We start from the raw sequence: 23,031 nt of genomic DNA, 5'->3' as shown, positions 1-23,031 counted from the left end.
TATTTTAACTACAGCCCTCTCTACTTGATACAGATGTTATGAACTTCCCAGTTTTAATTTCTGCATACATTAAGTCCACTTATGAAGATGTAACTTCCATACAGGATTCTGGCCATCTTTTAAAAATTACTATGAAAATATTTTTAACTGAATGAGCTAAACTGCCCAACACCTCTGTCCACTTGTGTTGCAATCCACCAAACAACTCTTCATTTTCACTGGCTTAAATCTGGTAATCAAATATAATAATAAAGGTTCAGAGAATGGAGGTGAAGCAACATACTGTAAAGTGATACTAAGTGAATAAACCTCCCCCCCCCCCAACCAGCTCTTCTTGTTTAGGCTACATAATACCCTTACTGTATAAGCCAGCCTTCCATATCCACAGATTCTTTATCTACAGATTGAACTATGTACGGCTTGAAAATATTCAAAATGTCCAAAAAGCAAACCTTGATTTTGACATTTTATATAAGGGACACCATTTTACTATGCCATTATATTTAATGGGACTTAAGCATCCATCGATTTTGGTATCCATGGGGGATCCTGGAACCAAACCCCAGCACTGGGGCCCACTGTATTTCAAAATGCTGCTTCCAGTGCCATTCCAACAGGGACAAACTTGATAAAATGACTTGTAACATCTGCTCAGTAGTCCCTTTGTGACAAGTAACATATGGTCTTCTTGTTTTCTAAACAGGGATGGCGTTGTGACAACTGCCGTAGGCCTGGTGCTGGAACATCACCTGAAGGTTCTCCTGGTCACACCCATTCGCAGTACACACAGAGACAGCAAACCACCACTACTGTAAGTATAAAATCCTCATTCACCTGAGGATACACACTAATCTGTTAATATGCTATTCAGTATTGTTACCAAGAACACACGTGTTACGGTGTTTCTGTAAAAGATGAAATTATTCCCTCTTCCCTGTACCATCATTGGTATCATAGTTAATTCCTAAACTTGTTAGGCTCCCCGTATTCATCTAAGAGACTGATCATGTCTATTGTGACTTAGCATCGTAGTGCTGCTAGTCCACTAAATGATCTTTTCGCCAAAGCCACCACTAATGAAAAGAAATACTAAAGCTTGCATGCCAATTATCTGTAATATCAGTCCAATGCCGTTCTAAACCAAACTGTCATAGTGTCCTGCATTGACTTCTGGGAAGTCTAGCTGTTTGTGAATAAGCTCTGATATATTCAGACATTCATCTGTCACAGACCTTGATTCTAATAAAATTCCAAGGTGTATTGGGGAAGAACAAAAGGAAGAGATTCAGAGGAGGGATGTGTGGGCAAAGATTCATATTCACCAGTTTTAAATTCAGTAGTGTAAAATTACCTTAGGATTGTGTCCCAGGTAAATAAAATGTGCTGGGCATTTCTATTCCCTTAATACTGGTGTATGGCTCTTCAGTTTTAGGCAGGACTAAAAAAAAAAGTTAAAATAGAATTCTAAATTAAGTGTTATTGTACTGAATGCAAATTCCTACATGGGGTGGCTGCACTACAGATACCAATTGTGTGTGCAAATGGACACCCAGTCCTGGCTTTGGACGTCAGATGTATGTATACAAGTTAGTCAGTGAACGGCATGACTCCATACCCTTGCCTTAGCCAAAAATGAAAATACTTTGCAATCCCAGATTAGTTGTGTGTTTTTAACCAATTTTTCTATGCTTTGGTAAAAGTTTTAGGGAATTTTCTTTTTCATTCTGGTATTTTCTGGTAGTGGGTAAAATAACAATTGCTAGGATAATACATCTGCAATTCCACACTGACTTGCTTCTTTAAAAATATCTTTAAATACAATCTGAAGCTTGCACCCATGGTGGAATGGGACACACTCAAGTAAGATTTTTTTTTTACATGTCCCATGGGTTTATTGTGCAAATTATGGAAGATGGAAATTATTATCTGGCCAAACAAGGTATTTGCTGCCTTGTAGAAATGGAAGTCCTCATTTGTCCTTTTCCACATTCCATCAACAGAACGTCCATTGTCCAATTGAGTGCTTCTACCCTTTACATCTACAATCAAATACACAAAACCGACGAGGAGATTAACACCCATCAACAACTAATAACAGCCAAGAAGAGTCTACTTGCCAAGACCATCCACTCTAGAATGCTGCTAGGAAAAAAGAAAAAGCAGATCTGTCTTAGGGTGGCCAGACTCCCTTTCTCAGCTTTTGCGCAGCTCACAGCTTCTCCAAGGAAGGTCACTCTTGGAGCGTCTCAAGACTTCTTTTCACAACAGATAGCTGTATGTTATCTGTCTTTTTGATCTAAGTGTTTCAGTACCATTCAGTATTTTTCCCAAGACAACTATTACTAACTCGTAAATTACTCAGCAGTCAGTAATATACATAAGATCCCTTTTATGGGGTTGAGAGGAGGGCCTTTAACCTAACCAAAGAAACCAGTGAACCCCAAATTCAGTGTTCACCCAGTTGAGCAGCTATCAATTGAAACTGCATACACCCTATCATTGTGATATTTAAAATATGCACAGTCCTAGTCTTTCCAAATGATCCTAGTTTCTTTCCCTAGCGGTATATTTGTATTCTGTACTGTTATTTATCAATGTCGATCTTTCTTCCCCCCTCCCCCTCCTGCCTCAGTGTTTTTCTACAGGAAAATACCGTAAAGACATTTAGTATAACGTTAACAGAGGAATTTGGTATAATTATGATCAGTGATTATTTTTTATACTGTAAGTGCCAAAGCTTTACTACTGTGGGAGACAACTCTTTTAATAAAAAGATTTACAAACCAGATGAGTATTGAAATCCTTTTCCTTTCCTCCCTGCTGAGTGAAGGAGCAGGGGAATTCCAAGCCCTACACCCGATTTCAAGGCACTAGGATGCTATGATACCAATTGGTCACACTCTTTCAGTGTGTCATTGGTTAGGTATCCTTTTCGTTGTAATTTATATATGTGTATATTTATATTTTTTGTCAGAGATTGGAATGTTATTTCGTAAAAGAAACTAGTTTGGTTACTCATTACAGTGTTAATCCCTAAAGTTGTTACTTGTTACTCTTATGGCAGTCCATAAAGGTAACTTGCTAAATTACTAATAACAAATTAATTATAACTGGTCTTGTGCCACTGGAAAATAAAGAAAAATGCTTTTTGATTCTCAAAAGTGGCCAGTGCAGATAAAAGGAGCCAATTTTTGCAGTTCCTTTTTGCACGGCAGAAATGCCAGATTGGGGCCGCAGCATGTAATTGCCATGGCCCTGATCCAGTGCTAAAAGGGAAGGTCTATTTAGTCCCATACTTCCTAGCTGATTTTTATCTTGTCCTACTGTCAAGAAACTAGAGTGGCTCAACATCATTGTGTCTGTGTTATCCTCACAACAACTCTGCTGTGGTAATTCAGCTGTTATTAACTGCCCCCAGGTGATCCAGTTAAGCGGAAATCTGAACCAATTACCAGAGTCATATATGTGGTAAATAGACCTGAAAGCTTAACACACCTCACCTGGACTTGCCACGTAGGACAGACAATAAAGCAACAGAAATCTCTCTCCAGTGGCTGTAGAAGGCATCTCTCAGAAAACAAGTGAGGAAGGGATGCTTAAAACATAGGAAGATGAGGCAAGGCCTAGATGCAAAGTGTGCCTTGTGCTTGTCATCTTGGTTCTCTTCTGTACTTTAGGATTGCAACTTCCATCAGCCCTAGGCAGATTGTGGGAATCATAGTCTAACAACATCTGAAGCAGAACTGTTTGCATTCCAGTGATATTCTACCACAGGGATAGACAAAATTGTGCAAGGGTTCCCTCTGCTCTTGCTAATTTGTGCCCGTTCTCTACGCATAGTCCACTGCAGCTCATGTGAGATTATGGAGAAAGATGTTTGAATTTTTATACAGATCAGAAGGAAGTGCTGGTACTGAAGTACCATTTATACTTTCTGTCCAGGAATTTGAAATTTGTTTCCAAAGCATTTGGAAGTAGCATTTCAGAGAACATTTGAAGACTGAACCCGTGTTATCAATCAGCAACAGTCAATTGGGTTGACTTAAAGCAGTTCTCAATCCAGGTAACTCTGAGCTAAAGACAGATGAGGACATGTTTTAAATTCCCAAATACAATAGTTTATTTAATTTTTTTAAAACAATCAAATTAGCTGAGTGCATCAGTTCTAGCTAATCAGTCCGGCCCTCCATTTAATATTTAGAAGTTCATTTATTCTCCAAGATGAATAGGCTATACTCGAACCAGAGAAACAACCAGGAAATAATTTGCTGAGAGCAGTGAACAGTGAAAGGTAGCCTTAACATCTCAGAAACATACCACTTTCAGGCAATGCTCCCAAGTAGTACTTGGGACATATAAAGATATTTGTTGAACTGCAACTCCCAGCAGCCTTAGTCAAAAGAGCCAATGATGAGGTACTTATAGTCCATCAACACCTGGAGGACCACACCATTCCCCCTGTTGGATTCGATGATTACATGCTTTAAAAAAATATTGAGTATATTTTACATACGCATACTTTGCTGGTTTTGTAGAATGTGTACAGTATTTATGAAAACCAAAGCTACTGAAAGCCCTTTTTACTTCCACCATGACCACAAACCAAGTGTTGAGATCAAAGAAAAAGGCTGAAGTCTCCACTGTACTTCACTGACTAGGTAAATTTGCTCTATCTGGTGAATTCAGAACTCATTGGAAACTCATACAGTACTTGCTGGTTCCTCCTTCCTTACTGGAAGGAGGTGTGATTTGTGAGTATTCCTGGCCTGGTATTCTTACAACTTTTTTAAAATCAATTTTGATTTCAAAGTTGATTCTACTGCACTTGAATACTGTTACAGCCAATATGTTTGTTCTCAAGAACCTGCACTCCATTGTCATCCTCCATTATGTAAACTCAGAGCTGGATAGAACGTGCCTACAATTTGATAATACAGTTGGCCCTTCTTATACACGGATTTTTTATACACGGATTCAAGCATACACGGTTTGAAAATGTTCCCAAAATGTATAAATTTACCTTGATTTTCCATTTTTTATTAGGGACACCATTTTGCTATGTCATTATATTTAATGGGACTTGAGCATACACGGATTTTGTTATACACGGGGGATCTTGGAACCAAACCCCAGCGTATAACAAGGCTCCACTGTAACACCTGGCCTGCAGGTCCTCAAGTTTTAATTCTACATGCTGTCAACTGACTGAGGATTTTCAGCATAGGTTGAAGGCTCTTGTTTTCCACTTTAATATATTGCAAACCAGCCAGCTTCACATTTAAAAAACAACCAGAAACATACCTGACTGTAGTTTAGCTACATGAGTGGTAACATATTGCTCAATACAGCAAAACTGATGGCTCACTCTCGATACTATAAACACGTTTGGTCTTGGGCTTATTTCTTTTCCCCTTCTGGACAAATCATCAAGAAATGGCAAAAGTTATGCTGTCTGGAAAGTTATGTGCTTACAATGAATAACAACATTAGGATGTCCTATTATTTTATTTTTAAAATTATACAACAGACTGCATGAAACAAAAGCCTGAGAAGATTTGCTTCATAGTATGTCGCAGAAATATTTCTTTAAAAATGAAAAAGAACACCACCCAAAGTTTAGCATGTATGTTCCCAACTTCCTTTCCCTTGCTAGCTGCAACTGCCTCCTTTTAGTACATATTCTGCTCTCAACATGGCCCACGCTATTTCCATCACTTTAAAACACATCTCTCCAAGGTGGTTTTGAATTTAATGATTTCCAACCGAACACAAACCATGCCTTCCCAGGAGAGGCTGAAGCAGCAGTGATGATGAAGCTTGATTACAGTACGCTACTGAATGTTCAAATTCAAACCTTTTCAAATATTTTGGTTTATAGGCTTTCAGTTTCTAAGCCTTGATCATTCCCTGTTCTCACAAAACAATATCTGTGTACAAGTGAAAAGTGTATCAGAAATGTTTACAATACCGCCCTCTGCATTTGCAAGTTAGAAGGGATGAGCAACCCCCCAGACTGTATATACAATTATGACATATACAGAGATGAAGTCAAACACAAAAATAATATACACACTCCCCCAAAAGTAAGGTTCCTTTCACTCATTCACTTATTGATCTGACTTCAGTTTCCTTGCAATTGCTTCCACAGCAGCAAAACAGCAGCAAAAGACTTCCATCATCCAATTTCCTATAATGATGTTCGTAGCCACTACACAAGTGATGTCTGCACCCATTTTTTCCCATAAGGCACATTACCTGTATAACTTCTAATCAACTTCTTAAAAGGAACTCAACACAGTGGAAGCCTTCACATTCCTCTACTAATATGAGCATCAGCTGGAGCACACTGATAAGATGAACATCTCAAGGGAGTCAGCACACAACAACCAATTTAAAATACTTTTTGTTCCCAGTACATACATCATGATTATTACTTTTTTGACTAAGCAACTGATTCTGTGTCTTCTACTGGCAAACAAAACCACAGTCCATGTTTTGAATGCAAAAAGAACTGGACTTCAGATGACCTTACGTGCATTTATTTTTCAACATAGCATTTAGAGGTGAACTATTTTGTATTAGTACTCTTAAAGCAATGATTTTTAAAGAGAAATGTTTATTCAAAGATAGATTTTTTTCAAATAGTAAGAGAGGAAGCTTTCACTGCCCTAGACAAACACACAAAGCAATGGGGAATGTCTGCAGTGGCCCTAGGGAGCATCAGTGGTGAAAGAGACGGAGGTTGGTATGAATAAGAGATATTCCCAGCTCATCACAGGCCTCAATCACAACTTGATCTGCGGCTGAACCAGAAGGGGCAGCAATGAACTGGACTCCACTCTGATGAAAAAACAAGAGGAGAAAGACATGCAGATCACTGATTCATTTTGTTAGCTGTTCCACAATTCAGCACCAACACTAAGAAAAGTCACCTTGTGGACTTTAAACCCCCAAACCCTTGGAGAGTGACCATGCCAGCTGGGGAATTATGCAAGCTGTAGGCCAAACAAGCTATTTTTCCAAGCACTCAGCAGAATATTTTCTCTACAGTAGCTTGTAATGATGCCAACCTGCTACTTCTGCAGCAGAAATGTAGATAAGATGGGATGTTATGGGTCATGAATCTGCATTTGTAGGGCAAGATATTCTTTTTTGGAAGCTCTAGGCTATGAATTGTGATAATATTTGACCCCCTTGGGTAATTGGATTAAATTGTCTTAGTCACCTACCCACAAGCACCACCAGGATGTATAGATATAATGCTTGCAACCCTAATGTCCATAATCCAAATTCCAGAGTACCAAAATGGATGAACTCCCACTCAGAATAAGAGTACTGTAGCTGATTCGACAAGATTATCAAGTCCTTTTCAGCCTGTGACCCTACTGAGAAAACACTCCCAGCTCTGTATCCTTACCCGTTTTGCTCTATCCACATTATCCCTAAAAGGGAAGAATGCATCAGAGCTGAGTGAGACTCCGTTCAGTTTTCCAATCCATGCCTTTTTTTCTGCCTCAGTCAATAGAGCTGGGACCTCCTCGAACAGTGCCTTCCATTTGACAAGATCTTCACCCTGCAAAAATACATTTTTGAAAACATCTTCTGGATTGCCACAATCTAATGTAGCAATGCCTTGTCCTTGCAATGGGCAAGCCCAGCAAAAAGGCACTGTTTTGATATTGCCACTAGCTTAATTTCTACAGTTCCAAAGTGATAACTCTGCTGGAAAAATTACAAAATTAAGTGAATAAACTCTCAAAAGCAAATGTTCAAACTTTGTTTCACATTACAGGCTTCAGCTTTTTGAGCACAAGCCATACTGGGTGAACAGTGTGATCCAGGAAAGTTACTTTTCTCAGAAGGGATGCCATAATGTGCTCTGCTACTAAGCTACAGCACCTTCTTTGGGCTATTATGAACTACATCTGCAGGATAGGATAAATGCAATTGGCCCGAATCAGCAAGTCTTAGCACACTCTGTTCCACATTTATTTCCACAGGTTTATTTAAGGGGGAAATGTACAAACATCACCGTTTACGATTCTCCGGTATCTTTAGTCACATGTCCCATCGCTTACCTCACCAATGGTCCCAGTGACATACTGGTCAATAGCATTGGAGATCTCAGCTCTTTTGACGCCAGCTTTGAACTTCATGGAGAGCACACGAGGGTGATGTCTGAGCCACCAGTGGTTTGCCTTGTCTCCGGCCAGGCGGGTACAGTGTATTCGGGATTGCTGCCCTGCCCCAATGCCAACTACCTAAAACACATAGGAGATCTATAATTAAAAAGGCATATCAGAAATCTTTTTCCTTTGAGGCTTCACCAGCAAAGTAAAACCACATTCCTTGATATTTACCAACTCATCAACGAGGCTCCTACGGATCCTTCCTTCTCGCAAGGATGTTCTTTGACCAGTTACTAGCAACTCAGTACTCGCCAAAAAGTGGGCAAGCAAAAATATTGGCAGCTTTTGACACATTCAGTTAGCAAACAAGATGATTTTGTATGCTTTTTATTCAGTCATCCCCAGAACAAGCCAAGCCAAGACAAAGAGAGTAGACAAGCGTTGAGAGTTTCTAGGCATTGAGCCTGTGTTGGGAAAGCTGTTACACTGGAGAGTTTAGGGCAAGGCTTACTGCAAAGTGAGGCTCTCCAGCCCTCGGGGAAACGTACGAAGGAACAGAGAATATTACAGCTGTCTGACTTTCCAGTAGCACTACACTTTGCTAAAAACTGTCAGAAGGGGCAGTTAACACAGATGTTAAGGCAGCCCGACAGAGCAATTCTAGCAGAGTGGTTAAAAATTCATTAGCCTGGAGGGAGCGCACTACAGCTTTGAAAGTTTGGAAGAAGCTGGAGCCCACACCATCATTCCAAAGAGGGATTACTAACCCTGCCTTACAGTCTGATTTCATGCATATTTACTTGGAAGTAAAGTCTCATCACACTGAACAGCATTTATCTCATCAAAATATATATGTTTTAGGGCTGCAGTCTTTAGGCATCTTACCTTCCCGTAATGCTGGACAGTGTTCAGCTATCACAGAACTTGTCCATGTATGCAAAAACAGGGAAATAGTCAAAGATTAGGTACACAATCATTCTAGAAAGATGCACAAGAGTGTATAAACCTCTCATTGAAAGTGTTGGACTATCTGCTGGTACAAGAGTCAAAGCAGCAAGAAAAAATGCCGCATAGCTTGGAAACATGGGTAATGCTTCACCTAAGAAATTCTTCACCTATTAAGGAAAGGGTGCACAAAAGTTGCAAGATAACAGAATACAAATGAAATAAATATAAATGAAATGAAATAAATAAATGAATAAATAAATACATATCAAAGGCCTGTTACAGACTGCCAAAATAAAGCTACTTCGGGTCACTTTGGAGGTATGCTATTTAAATGATGCATGGGTCCTAAGAGTCCGGAGGTCGCGCCAAAGCCACACTCCATTCCTAAGCACTGGAGTGCAGCTTTGGTGCAGCTTCCGGATTCTTCGGATGCATGCATCATTTAAACAGCATGCCTCCAAAGAGACCCAAAGGAGCTTTATTTTGGCAGTCTGTAACAGGCCAAAGTTCACACTCCTTTGGGACCAACTCTCTTTCTCCAGCGTATCCACATTTGCAATTTTAGCTCTGTGTGTACTTCAAAACACTTCTTCACAACAAAGAGAACTAGAAAATGAGAGTGAATTCAAGTAAAGAGAGAGGTAAAATGTTCATATTCTACTGGAAACATCTGGCTACCATGAGACAGGCAGATTGGCTGCACAGTACCACTTCAGCTAGGCACATTTCTGCATCCAAAACTAGTGTATTTTGGATACTCAAAATATTAAGGTAATTTACTAGTTCATTCAAAAGCAGGTTTGGAAAAAAAAGTCTACAAAAGCAGGGTGGGTTTTTTTTGGGGGGGTTTTTTTTTTTTTGGTCTGTTTAAACCAGGTGTTTTAAATTTAAAATCCTGCCTGGTTTTTTACATATATTTAAATAAATGAATAATTTATTTAATAAATAATGAATAATATGTTCAGATAAATGAATTCTGAATAATCAATTTTAAATACATAATTTGAGAATAATAAAATTTAAAAACCAGAAGGTTTTATTTTTAAAGTTAATTGGTTTAAACCAGCCAACCCTGTCCCCAAAGCCATTTAACTGAGGCACAAATTACTGTCTCCTTAGAAGAGACAATTTCACTGGGCATCACCAAAGGCAATGACCCTGCAATTGTCTTCAGTCAATTCACAAATGAAAATAAAGGTTTCATGCTACTTTCCACATCAATTCTACATGTCAGAAATCTTGAGGGAGAAATGGTGGCAACAAACTAGAGAATCCACTGATTCTGTGAAGACAAGCTTTGAAGCAACTACCAGGGTGTAATACTACCAGTTGCAAAACTAACCAATTCAGAGAGCAGGGACAGGTGAGAAGTAGGCTTATGTGTAAAGTCTGGACAGCAATCTCATTTTAGCATCCAGAAACCAAGTAGTTGCTTTTGCTTTCAAGATTTCTAATATGGTGTTACATTTTCCAAAAACACCCAGAGAAAAACTCTCTTTAAATAAATTATTTTGCAGGTGGTCTGGCAAGCAATTTAAAACCATCCTATGGTAAAGGATGACATTAAAAGAAGCATTATTTTATTTTGTTTAAAGCCAAGTGCCAGCTTACATAATATTTCCATCCTCCACAAGTAAGTACTCATATGGAAAATATATCACACGAGAACCAGGCAAACACCAATACAACGAATAGATACCTCCCTGTTCACTTTTTCCAGGCTCTACGGTCAACGGAAATTACTGATCTGTTCCACCACTGCAATCCCAAGCATGACTAGGACTTTCTAATGGTAACTGCAAAAGTGCACAGTTTGTGCTGTTACAGTGTTGGCTTAGGGTTAAGAAGACCCCGGTTCAAATCCTCACTCAGCCAAAACACAAACAAAAGACAAGAACTCATTGGACAACACTGGGTCTGCCAAATTCTCTCCTCTGATCTGTCTCATAGGATTGTTGTGAGGATAGTAGAAAGCAGGCAAGGTGTGTATGCTGCTCTGACCCATCTGAAAGATGAGTGGGATAAAAGGCATGATTGAATCCAAGCCAGGCTCTAATAATCTGTGTGATGGCCATACAATCACAACACTGCATTCTGTATTAATCCAGGCAAAACCCACAGTTCCATAAAATCCTCTATATTTTACTCAGAGATAAATTTCAGCAAGTTCAATGTGGCTTATCAGAATCCCAACTTCATCTGCAACCATGAGCTTGAATCCTGCAGTCCTCCAGATATCGCTAGATGGCAACACTCAATATTCTTTACCAGTGGCCAGGCTGGCTTTGGCTGCTGGGACCAGATGTCTAACCACATCTGGAAAGGTTTCCACCCCTAATTCAAAGGGGAACAAAAGACCATTCTTTCTCATTTCATTGGATCACCACAACAGGGTGATTACAAAGAACTAAAAGGGTAGGTAGTCTTGCTTAAGTGATATTTGTCAGGAAGGTGATCTAAACTTTAATTGGCTTATGATCAGGGTTTACTGCATATATATATATATATATATATATATATATATATATATATATATATATATATATATATTAGGCCCACCGTTATTGGCTATTACCCTTCATTTGTATGCCTTATCTTAGTGACTGTTTGCCCTGGCAACTTTAAGAAAAGAGGGGTAGATTGGCACCTCTGGATGGGTCCTGCCTGTGTTCAAAGGGAGCTGCACATTCAAGACAACAATCCTGAACGATCGAAAGATGCTACTCCAGTACCAATCTATTTGCATAGCCCCCTAGCTTTTTTTAAATTATCCAGATATCTTACAATAACAGAGAGAGAAAAAATTAAATCGCTAGTGCAATTTTCCAGATTTTGTTTGACTGCAACTCCCAGCAATCATAGGCATCACAGCTGATGGTGAAGGATGCTGGGAGCTGCAGTCCAGCAACATCAGGAAGACTGCATGCTCTTACTCTTCCACTAGCACATAAAAATAATTTAAATCCTGGGCCTCTTTCACAATATATATAAGACTGGGATCTTCATTTTAACTTTCATGGTTGCATCCTGTGGAATCCTCCTCAGATTTAATAGTTTGGTCAAGATTCCAAGGCCATGGCAGCTAAAGTGGAATCACCGTGCTACAACTGTGTAGTGTGAAAAGAGCCTTGGTAAGTCTATAAATCTAGACAAACATAAAACATAATAAACGGAATAAAATCATAGCAAAAGTTTATAAGCCTGGTGAAAGAAAAGAGTATTTCCCTGGCAACAAAAAGTCTGAGAGCAGGCACCAAGTGAAAGTCAGGGTTCCTGCTTCCAAAACCCCTCTTTCCAAAAGTCCTCTTTCCACATTGTCGCTGACAGAGCCTAGAAAGCTCACTTTTATGGACTGAAACTCCCAGAATCCTCCAAAGAGTAATCCAAAAAAACAACTCTCTTTTTCAAACTCTGTAGGATGGTCTCAAAAAAGATTCAGGTATATTTGATGACTGGTGATGTTGAAACGCTACAGTGGCCATGTCTTCTTTGGGCCAAGCTATTTATGTGCATACCCTGAATTAGAAAACCAACATCTAAGCCTTCCCCATTAGAATATTTGGTGTCTGAGCACGTGGTGCCATGGCTATAAAGTATTGTGTCTCCCAGCACAATGGCTTCAGTGAAATGAAGACAGGAAGAGGGAGAAGTGAGAAATGTTTTTTCCTGCTCTCCTTACATCTCCTTCCCACCCCTTTTTTGGATTTTCTTCTTCCTCCCATCTAAGTATGGATTTTTAAGAAAGAAGTACCAGCAGGAGAAAGACAAATTGCTTGTTAGGTCAACAAGAGACCTGGCCACTGCCTCAAACTTTCCAACTTGGACGGGCTGCAACAATTGCTCCATAAGCAAAAAGCCAAAGTGAAAGAAATGAATCATCTGTAGTCTCACTCCTGCAGTAACTTTATATCTTGCCAGAAGTATAAAGGGAAATAAACAGGATCCTCCCCTCAACGACATGGAGTGAAAAACCTGGATTTGTGGTCTTTCTTTCACAGCCAACTAATAATCAGCTCATTGCTAACAAGGCAGCTATTGGCATCGCCTAACATTACACTTGTTTAATATACCTCCAGGGTTTCATACAGGATAGATTGGGTAACATCCCATATCCTAGTCAGATGCAATATTCTGCTTGTTCAATTAAAAAATAAGCCCTCTTGCCTAATATCCTCTCTTCAACTGGCTCACACCTCCACTAAAACTCAATGTAAACTGATGACACAACGGACCGACACCCCTCATCCATCCTACTGACTGACAAATAGAGCTGCATACCTATCTACAGGCCAGAGCTGTTCTCTAGGAAGCTGCAAATCTTAGCTTTGGCCTCACAGGAATGCAATCTCAAAAAATGTGCACCACATCAACAGTGGCAACAACTACTGCTTTGTCCTTTGTTGCTGTTGTTGTTGCCTTCAACACATTTCCAACTTATGGCAACCCTAAGGGAAACCTCTCATGGGTTTTTTGGGGCAAGATTTGTTCAGAGGTTTGTCATTGCCTTCCCTTGAGGCTGAGAGCACATGGCTTGCCCAAGGTCATCCTGTGGGCTTCACGACTGAGCAGGGATTCCAACCCTGGTCTCTAGAGTTATAGCCCAACACACAAACCACTACACCATGCTCCTTTGTTCTACCTCACTTTTATTATAGAAGACTGGGGAACAGGGCTCAAGAACAGCTGAAGCATCATCTTGAAACAGGAAGCTGGAGGTTCCCTTCTACCAAATGGTCCTGTAGTGGTTACCACAATATTTCCTGAGCATGCTAAATCAGGTCTTCCACTAAAGTATCAAACTGGATGTGTATGATGATCCCCCATTAACACAACTCTCCAGAACATTCAATGACTATGTGAATCCATAATGCCAAGTACTGTGTTTGAGTGTGAAACAACAGCTTTGTTATAAGGGGTGCCCTTATGCTGCACACTTCCCTTGGCAGAGGCATACTGGCAAAGACAGATGGGATGAAAGGGGGTAGAAGGAGAGTGAAGATGGATGTGAGAGTTCCTGAATGTGTGAATTAAAAGATAGCAACATGTTATTAAGACAGACAATACAGACAGTATGATCTGGACAAAGTGAGAACTCCACAATCTCTTCCAAACAAAGAAGCTCAGAAAGCAACATGACAAGTGATTAAATGGGCCTGATTATGGAAGAGTCAGAATATTTTTGTAAGAGCAGGAATGGTAAAAAATAGCAGCAATAGGAAAGGGGAGGATGGGAATTAAGGGAAAGGACAAGCAGTGAGGATAAAAGGAAACATGGGCCATAGGCAGACCACAAATGTGGGCCTCCTCTGACTGAATCTTGCGAAGAAAATCCCATGATAGGATCGCCATAAGTTGAAAATAACTTGAACGCACTCAAGACTACTACTACTACAGGATTATCTTCTTCTAGAGAGTTGGTTTTCCATAAGAAGGACATGCTACTGGATTGAGGAGTGTGGGCCCCTCTCTGAAGTCTATAGTGCCATAGCCCAGATAAAGGCTTACCATCACAGCAGGATCCCGATCAATGCAGAGAAATGCTCTAAGGCCCCAAGCACAAAGCCATGTCAATGGTCCCCTTTGTTGCAGCAAGACTTAGTGACTATTACTGGCTACAATGCTACTTATCTTTGCAGTTTGTAAATTAGTCTGTGCCAATTTTGCATTATATCTATGCCCAGAAACTTAGTAATCACCCAATAATTTGAATAGCCATAACAATACTGTAGTCTGGCCAAGCTACCTGTGGCATAGGTCCTTCAATCCTTGGGACTAGCATACTACTCAGGGGATGCTCTGACTAGTAGAAGGAAAAGGGGCTCCCACCAGTTCCCCTTCTCACTTCAGCTCCACAGGGTTAAGAGTCATGTGGATCAATATGAGAAAATGGCATGGGAATTAGGTGAAATCTGCTTTCTATTCTCCCAGTTCTAGCAGTGAGGACCTTCTCTAAATCAATCTGTTACTGTAAATTGTAAAGGAGAAGGGACACTTCAGGCTCCGAGCCTCTTTATTTTATATTTGTATTCCTTCATGATCATTTGTTGTCTTTTTTCTAACCTTCTATGGTTCATTTTAAAGCAGCACTATATAAACGCAGAGACTCCTTGTCCGGTTTTATGGATTTCCAAAGATTTCTTGATTTCCCACCCCCTGAAAAAATGCCATTTTACCTTTAACGGTGCATTTTCTTTCCCCTTTCAGACAAGGTTCTTCATACACCAAATGCCTTGTTAGCAAGCAGATTTGAAAAGAAAGCCTCCCCAAAGTGCTAACTCGGGAAACAACTTGAAGGCACACAATAATAACAAGAACAACACTAAATGACAATTATAGCAGTATGATACCATTTTTTAACCATCATAGACCCTTGAATCCTGGGGATGTGCCATTTTCTAGAATTCTCTGCTAGGAAACTCTAGTCCACTCTCCTAAACAACACTAGGCACCTCTGTCATTGTTCATGAGATGGACAATACTGGAATATGTTCCTAATGATTCCAGAAAGAAAACAAGGCATTTCCGCTGCTATCAAATAAAAGCAGATCAAAACCCAATCATAGGCTCTTTCACATTACACAGTTACAATGCTATGATTCCACTTTAACTGCCATGACAACACTCTATGGGAACCTGGGATTGATACTTTAGAGCAGAGCCTTTGGAAACCTCAGCCAGAGAACCATCCTTTGATGCCTCCAGCATGACCACAAACTCCAGGAGGACTCCACAGGAGGCAACCGTGGCAGCGAAAGTGGAATCATAGTGCTATAAGTGTGTATTATGCAAGAGTGCCATACGTTTTCTCTTTACTTATTCTGGGTGCAGCTCTAAGCCTGGAATATTCACAATGCTTGAAGCTACTAAACATTTATATTGCCAACTATATACCAGACAAGTACCAGATTACCTGAAGCAGCCAACTGAGATATGTCATTTCAGATTAAAATGGACTCGTTTATAGTGGCAAAGAATCTCAGCGTGTTCTAGCCGTCTCCCTTGGGATGCTTTCAGTGCTGCAACAGAAGGCTGCCCCCATGTGCATAAACTGAAACAATGATTGCATAAACAGCTCAATCATTTATTGAAGAAGAAACAGGCACAAGATAAGAATCCTAAATTACTGCTTCCTTGTTTTTCCAACTGCTCCTCACCCCTTGAGCATATAAAAAAAGGAGAGGATGACATGAATTAAGAGGGTTTTGACTCGGAGAAAAATATTCATGTTAACAAGTTCTAAAAACTGCTAGGTTAAAAGAAAGAGAGAGAGAGAGAGCTCTAATATCCAGAGGAAAACAAGCAAAATTTACCAGGAGCAGCGAATAAGACTGAGTGAGCTCAAGCATACAAAAAGAATAAAGATGTGTGTTATTTGCCCTAATAGCCAACTAGATTCTTGCATTTACTTGAACTCGACTGGAGACTTGACTTTCACAGCATCACAGATGGTACTTTCATTTATTAGCATTTTACAATAGCAAATGCATCTACCTCTGCCAAAGATCCTGGAGGCTGATCAGACAGCTGTTGCACAGAAAAAGTCAAGGAGGGAGAGGAAATTAAGGAGCTGAACATTCTTCTTGAAAGGAGATGCCTTTTATTACGTTTGTAGGGACAGCTTGTACATGGACAGACCTGTAAGACTGAACAGCTGTAAAGATGTATCTTTCGAGGGTTCCTTAATGTATTTTAAATCAAAAAGCAGGAGGATCAAATTAAAATAATGCACCATTCTATGCACCCCAACTGGTGAGCCTGACTGTACTACTGCACCAATAAATATACATGGGATACGGCTACCTGGACACTAAAAGCTTGCTCTTGTCCTTTTTTCAAACTATGCTTGTACTCTCATGCTGAATAGCCTCATTTTAATAATCTCCACAAAGTAGGCAAGCCAAGCAGGTGATATTTCTCACATACCAATTGAAAGCAGTTGATTAAATTGGGCAAGTGAGATGGCAAGTAGAAATAAGAGAATTAATTTGGAAATATATGCTAGGAATGAGATTTGTGCAAGAAGAGCTGAACTGCAGTGAAGTTTGGAATAAGAAAAATCAAATCAGCTTCCAGCACTACCATAGCTGCATTTTCTAAGGAAATGGGGAGTTTTAGAAAAGGCCTACACTGCCTTTATTTCTGATTTCAGGGTAATGCAAACAAAATATAAAAACATAATATAATCAAACAACTTAGAATATAAACATAAAACATAACAATCAGTTTAAAACTATAGCAGCACACTATTATACTGTACTAGCCAGTATTAAAAAATACAAATGTAACTTTAAAAAAAATCATGTATTTAAAAAATATATCTGTGTCAATAAAAAAAGTATTTTGAAAGGCACAAAATTATAAAATGTAAGTATCCGGTAAGCCTCTCTTCTTGTCAGAACTTCAGAACATCTTTCCAAACATTGCAAAGATTAGCTGTTGCTGCAAAGAAGATTTGCCCCTACCCCTGTTTTGTAGATGATAAGCAAACCTTTGTTATGAAGAACATATCAGGTCCTCCCCTGATAAATATTAATGCAGGGTCAGCATGAAGCATGTCTTCAGATATTTGAGCCCGAAGCCAAGTAGGGCATTAAAGGTAAGAACCAATAGCTTGATTTGGGCTTGCTTGCAAACAAACCAACCCATGTAGATTGTTAGAACTGATATATGGCAAACAAGCTAGATTTCTAGTAGCTGCATTCTTCTTCCAAACCATTTCCAGCTGCATTCTTCTTCCAGACCATTTCCAAGTGCAGCACCATGTAAAACACATTACAGCAATCCAACTTGGAGGGTGAGACAACAGTTTTGCTACAGTTGCGGCCCTTAAACTGGATCGCCATAGCCAGAGTATCTGTAAACAGGAAAAGCTGCACCAAAACTGGAAGAAACTGGAACAACCCACAGAAGACCACAGTCCTCAAGAGACAGGGAAGGACTGTGCACCCCCAAGCTGTACACCTGCCCATTCAACAGGAGTTAAATCCCATTCAGAATATCTGGCTGGAAATGGGAATGACTAACATATAACTTGCCTCCACCTTGTCAGTATTAAGTGTTAGCTTCCTGGCTGTCATCTAGCCCATTACTGAATCCAGACAGTTTTGTACAAGGAAAAATAGCTTTGAAAGTAATAATACTTTCTGGCCTAATATATTTTCCCAAGAACCCAGCATAAGCAGACTGAGTAAAGGATTGGCAAAAGCCAAGATGAATGGGTCCAGCAGGAACTCTGACCTGAACTTCTGGAAGTTAAGAGTTCACATTGCTTGAAAATAGGAAGTCTGGTATACTGTAATCACATCCTGTACAAGAAAATACATGCTCTAGTTCCCTTCATGTTTTAAGGCAGGGAGAAAGACTTGAATTTTTGAACAACCAGCAACAAATCAGTAAGTCTCTGTATGATGAAAAATAGCTGTGTGAGGAAAGTGAAACCTCCCCCTCCAGATTTCATCACACATGTTTGTGCATAGATGTTGCCTATACAGTGAGAACTCACCTGTTCCTGCCTTTTCTAACTCTCGGCAGATACTGTGTTGTGTAGCAAATAGAGTTGGGCTAGGAGAGAGGGAAACCCTGTTCAACCACAACATATTTAGCCAATCTCCCAACTTAGATGTTTGTGTTGATAGTATGTGGGAAACGTGAACACCAACCTGAGCTGTTTCAAAGAGTAGAAGGAAAGCAAGTTTGTCTAATACAGAATTTTCCTTTACCATCTCAAAGCAATTTAAAGGTACATAGGTAGATATGTGGAGATTTATGGCACAACAGTCCAGGTTATTTAGGCTCCACAGAGTAGTCTTGTTGCACAAATAGCAGAGGTGTTTCATCAGTGACCTATTCCTGATAATTCTGTCCAACAAAAAGAGAACAGACACTCTACAGACCCCAGAGTTTTGAGAAGGCTTATCGATCAACATCATCACTCAGAAATGAGGCGAAATACAGAAAAGGGCACTCTGCAGACAACGTATGCCATGAATATGGAAAATTATGGAAATTCCAGCAAGACATGTTTAACAGTGAGGGGAACAGCAAGTCCAGTCCAAAGAACCCTTTGCTTCAGAAGAGGACAGAAACAGGCAATAAGTCAATGCCAAATGGAAAGAAGAGGTTAAAAAGCTGCATCCATACAGATTCTGGATCAAAATATTACTTCCTAAGCATTTTGAAAGTGGTTTGCAAACAGGCTTGTTCTCAGGGTAGAGAATGTGTATTCATCCACCTTTTCTGTGATTGTTCACCTTCTTCCTCTGTGCTATTTAAATAGGAGTAGATTGAACTTACAAAGATAATGTTGGCATTTTTTGAGCCAAGAAGAGCAAAGTGGCAGGAAAAAAAGAAAGACAGAGAAATCTCTCCTTCTCAGCAGGATCTCATGAAAACATTTAGAACAGGTCACTGCTTCTGTATACAGTTGGCTAAATTAACCTTCTTATATTTGATTCACAGCAGCCAATCTGGCAAACTGGCATCAGCTGAAAAGCAGATAGGTAACCCTCCTCTGAAGACCCCATTCATTTACCTGTCCATTCTTGGCATAACAAACAGAATTAGACTGAGTATATTTCACAGCAACGCTAGCAACAATCAGATCCCGGATAGCTGGCTCAGGAAGCTGAAATAACAAGAAGAGCCCTCTTAAAGTAAAGTGGTTCCACAAAACTTGGAAATTGGTTTCATAGCTGCACAAAAATGGTTAAAGCAAAAATAGCCCTTCCAGTTACTGCTATTACTATATGAGCATAATCAGGGTGACCAGATGTCCTCCTTTTCCAGAACATGCCCTACATTTCAGCCTTCGTCCAGGAGGAAATGTTCTCCATTCTGAGCATGACTAAGAAACATGAATTTATATTAGTGTTTTTAGCATTTATTTTGTGATGTTCTACATTTTTCTCAAATGTCCTACATTTTGTAGTGCCATACTCCTTCCTCTATGCTATGGTTACACTATCTGGTAACCTTAAGCATAATGCTAACCAGTAACATCTACTAGAGAAGACATCTGAGAAATAAAATTTTGTTGCAAACTTGGTTTTCACCCCCATTTTTTCTCCCTAAAAGTAAATGTCCCAAGAAAAAGCATGTTCTAGATGGCCATCTACTGACCTGAAACAGTACTACATCAGCGAAGCTGAATGTACTGTATAACCCTCCTGTGAACATGTCAATGCCAGATTTGCTCACAAAGGAGAGATAACTTTTTGCATTGGGAGTGGTATCCAGTTTTGGGAACCATACACCTCTGACCATTTTTATTTTAGCATTACCACGAGTGAGTGTTTGAAGTTGAGATATTCATCACACCTTAGCCAGGGAAATGTCTCTCTCTATTTGTGTATTTCAGGTCTCACATCACCCAAACTAGGAAGGTGATTTTGGGAACATGAACAGACAGCTATCAGCCTTTGCCAAAGCCATGCATGTAAGTGTGTCGGGGTGTTTCAGATGGTTGTATGTTCTCTTTTACTTTGAATGATGCCTCCTGGTTTGAAAGCAGGCACACTTGGGAGAAAGTAAATGCTTTGCATGCAGATGGTTTGTTCAGTTCCCAAGCTGAGAAAAAGCCAAAAAAGACTCTGAAACCCTGCACAGGTGTGGTTGTACAATACAGTACAGTGGATACGGACAAAACACACACCACCTTCTGATGTTTTAAGGGGAACATGGAAAAACTCTCTTTGTGAACTACAATTTCCATAATCATCTGGTCAGCAAGGCCTTACTGGCTAGGTGGTTCTGTGAGCTGTAGTTTTAAAAAATGCATTCTTCTAAGCTCTGGTTCTAGCAAAAATGCAATTTTGCCTTTTAGACTTCAATGGTGATCTTGCTTTGTCCTTCTCTGCCCAAAAGGAGGTTGTGAATTTTGAGGTTTTTCAGGGACTGACTTTGATCCAAGGTTACTTTTGGGACTGATGGGACCTACTTTTGATATTTTGTTCATACATATGATATTTTGCCGGCCTTAAGCAAATACTGCAAGGGGTCGGTCATTTCACAGTACACAATTATGGCACAGTGATTCCACTGCCATGGTAACATCCTATGGAATCCTAAAATTTGCAGTTTAGGGAGCAGCACTGACAATTATCAGCCAGAGAGTTTCTCTGGTGACTCTGGCCAAACTACAACCCCAAGAGAATTTCATAGGAGACAGCCATGACGGACAAAGTGGAATCATATTGCTATAACTCTGCAGTGTGATGGATTCCCAGGTCAGCCACCTAAATCTGGACCAGTATCACCTAAGACTGATTCACAAGCAGGAATGATCATTACCAGTCTTGCTGGAAGAGCTCTAATTGATCAGACACACCACAGAACTGAATGTGCAACTGTCTGCATGTAAGGCATATGCCTTGCCAGTGAGCTATAGCCCTCTCCTTCATACCATTGAACTAGACTGTTAGTAGTTCTCCCTACTTTTTTCTAAACTTCTTTTACTGAAGGTTGCACTTGCATATAGCTCTTTTATTAAGACATTCCTTTCCCATACTCACATTTTTATTTTTTGTAACAATGTTCTTGAACAGCGATCGGTCAATTACGCCATCATTCCTCTTCTGCATTAGATGCAATCCAAAGAGAGTGCGGACTTCAGTTTCATCTGGCTCATAAGTTGGGTCCATCTGAAAGGAGGAAAATAGTTTCAAGCCCAAGAAAGCCTAATGCAGCTTCCCCACTACCACTACCATCACCACCATTATTGTGTTACTGTGACATTCTTTTTCATTTAAAGTAAATGCGTGACAAGAGGCTTACCAGAGATTGAATATGGATCCCATGATTCCAAGAAAAATCAGGTCCAGAATTTAAAATTCCTAACATACCAGCAGCATCTGCTGAAGCTTCTTTGCTTGAATTTATTTAAGTAACATGGTTACAAAACATTCTCTCTCTCTCATAAAATAATCTGACTAAGGCCTGTTACAGACTGCCAAAATAAAGCTGCTTCGGGTCTCTTTGGAGGTATGCTATTTAAATGATGCATGGGTCCTAAGAGTCCGGAGGTCGCACCAAAGCCACACTCCATTCCTAAGCACCAGAGTGCAGCTTTTAGTGCAGCTTCTGGATACTTAGGATGCATGCATCATTTAAATAGCATACGTCCAAAGAGACCCGAAGCAGTTTTATTTTGGCAGTCTGTAACAGGCCTAAGGCTATAATCTAAAACACACTTGCAAGAAAATAAAATGCATAAAATGCATACTTATGACTAAAGAGGCATTGACTTTTTCCAGCATGTAAATTACTGTTTGTGTAATGTAGCAAACCTTTATGCATGATATTTGTTTGTTGAAGCTGAGTGCAAAATTAGCTTGTTCTATGCTTAGTTTATTCATTTTTGCTTAGCATTTTACAAACAGCTACTGTTTAATCATTCCTTCCCCCCAAAATAAATTTATGAGAATTGTTGCAGGCAGGCCTATGGACTACTCTTTTCATTGTTTGGTGGGGAAGCAACTTCCTACTCTCAAGTCCATGAACCGCCACTGGAGCAAGATAAGGACTCAGCTGAAAAGACGAAGTGAGAAAGAATTCTGAAACAAAACTGATGAACAGAGGCAGACAGATATGGACTAAGAGCAATGGGGTGTGAAATACCAATTTATTCTGGATACTTGAAGTCTGCTCCCTCCAAAATGCTTACAATTTCTAAAGAAGAGGGAGGGGAAATCCTACATTGACCCATGCAGCTGTTTCATCTGTGTTCAAATTGCTACTGAAGACTTGCAAAGGGAAAGGGGGTTGTTTTGAAACAAAAGCTTCTTTTCAAATGGAAAAAGGGGAAATAATATGGGTGCATGGGAAGCCATTAAAATCCTAACAGCTTTTTAAATGTGGCAAAATTTCAAACTGCAGTTCTGGAGTTCTTTGGGTACAGCTACTGAGGTGGAAATGCAGGTGCATATGCCAGGGTTGTATGCATGGTCCTCTGAATCAC

At 39.8% G+C, this 23,031-nt stretch overlaps 2 protein-coding genes across 6 annotated transcripts in view; one reads left to right on the top strand and one right to left on the bottom strand.

Annotated features, from left to right (window-relative positions):
• The window catches only part of FN1 (fibronectin 1), an 88,712-nt gene extending 85,926 nt beyond the window's left edge, over positions 1–2,786 (top strand). For all 5 annotated transcript variants that reach the window (XM_042443649.1, XM_042443668.1, XM_042443658.1 and 2 more), the window contains 2 exons: positions 704–811; positions 2,001–2,786. In XM_042443649.1, the coding sequence (XP_042299583.1) occupies positions 704–811; positions 2,001–2,075 (183 nt within the window). In that variant the 3' untranslated portion in view covers positions 2,076–2,786. The remainder of the gene's footprint in view (positions 1–703; positions 812–2,000) is intronic.
• Positions 2,787–5,489: 2,703 nt separating this feature from the next.
• ATIC (5-aminoimidazole-4-carboxamide ribonucleotide formyltransferase/IMP cyclohydrolase) overlaps positions 5,490–23,031 on the bottom strand; it is a 40,651-nt gene continuing 23,109 nt past the window's right edge. The window contains exons 12-16 of the mRNA XM_042445721.1: positions 21,587–21,715; positions 19,609–19,701; positions 8,079–8,261; positions 7,418–7,573; positions 5,490–6,840 (exon numbers count right to left, since the gene is read on the bottom strand). Of these exons, the coding sequence (XP_042301655.1) occupies positions 6,721–6,840; positions 7,418–7,573; positions 8,079–8,261; positions 19,609–19,701; positions 21,587–21,715 (681 nt within the window). The 3' untranslated portion in view covers positions 5,490–6,720. The remainder of the gene's footprint in view (positions 6,841–7,417; positions 7,574–8,078; positions 8,262–19,608; positions 19,702–21,586; positions 21,716–23,031) is intronic.

This window comes from Sceloporus undulatus, chromosome 1 (genome assembly GCF_019175285.1).
Source record: "Sceloporus undulatus isolate JIND9_A2432 ecotype Alabama chromosome 1, SceUnd_v1.1, whole genome shotgun sequence".
Classification (NCBI taxonomy): Eukaryota; Metazoa; Chordata; class Lepidosauria; order Squamata; family Phrynosomatidae; genus Sceloporus; species Sceloporus undulatus.
Note: the sequence above shows the minus strand (reverse complement) of the source record. Positions and strands in the feature narration are given on the sequence as shown.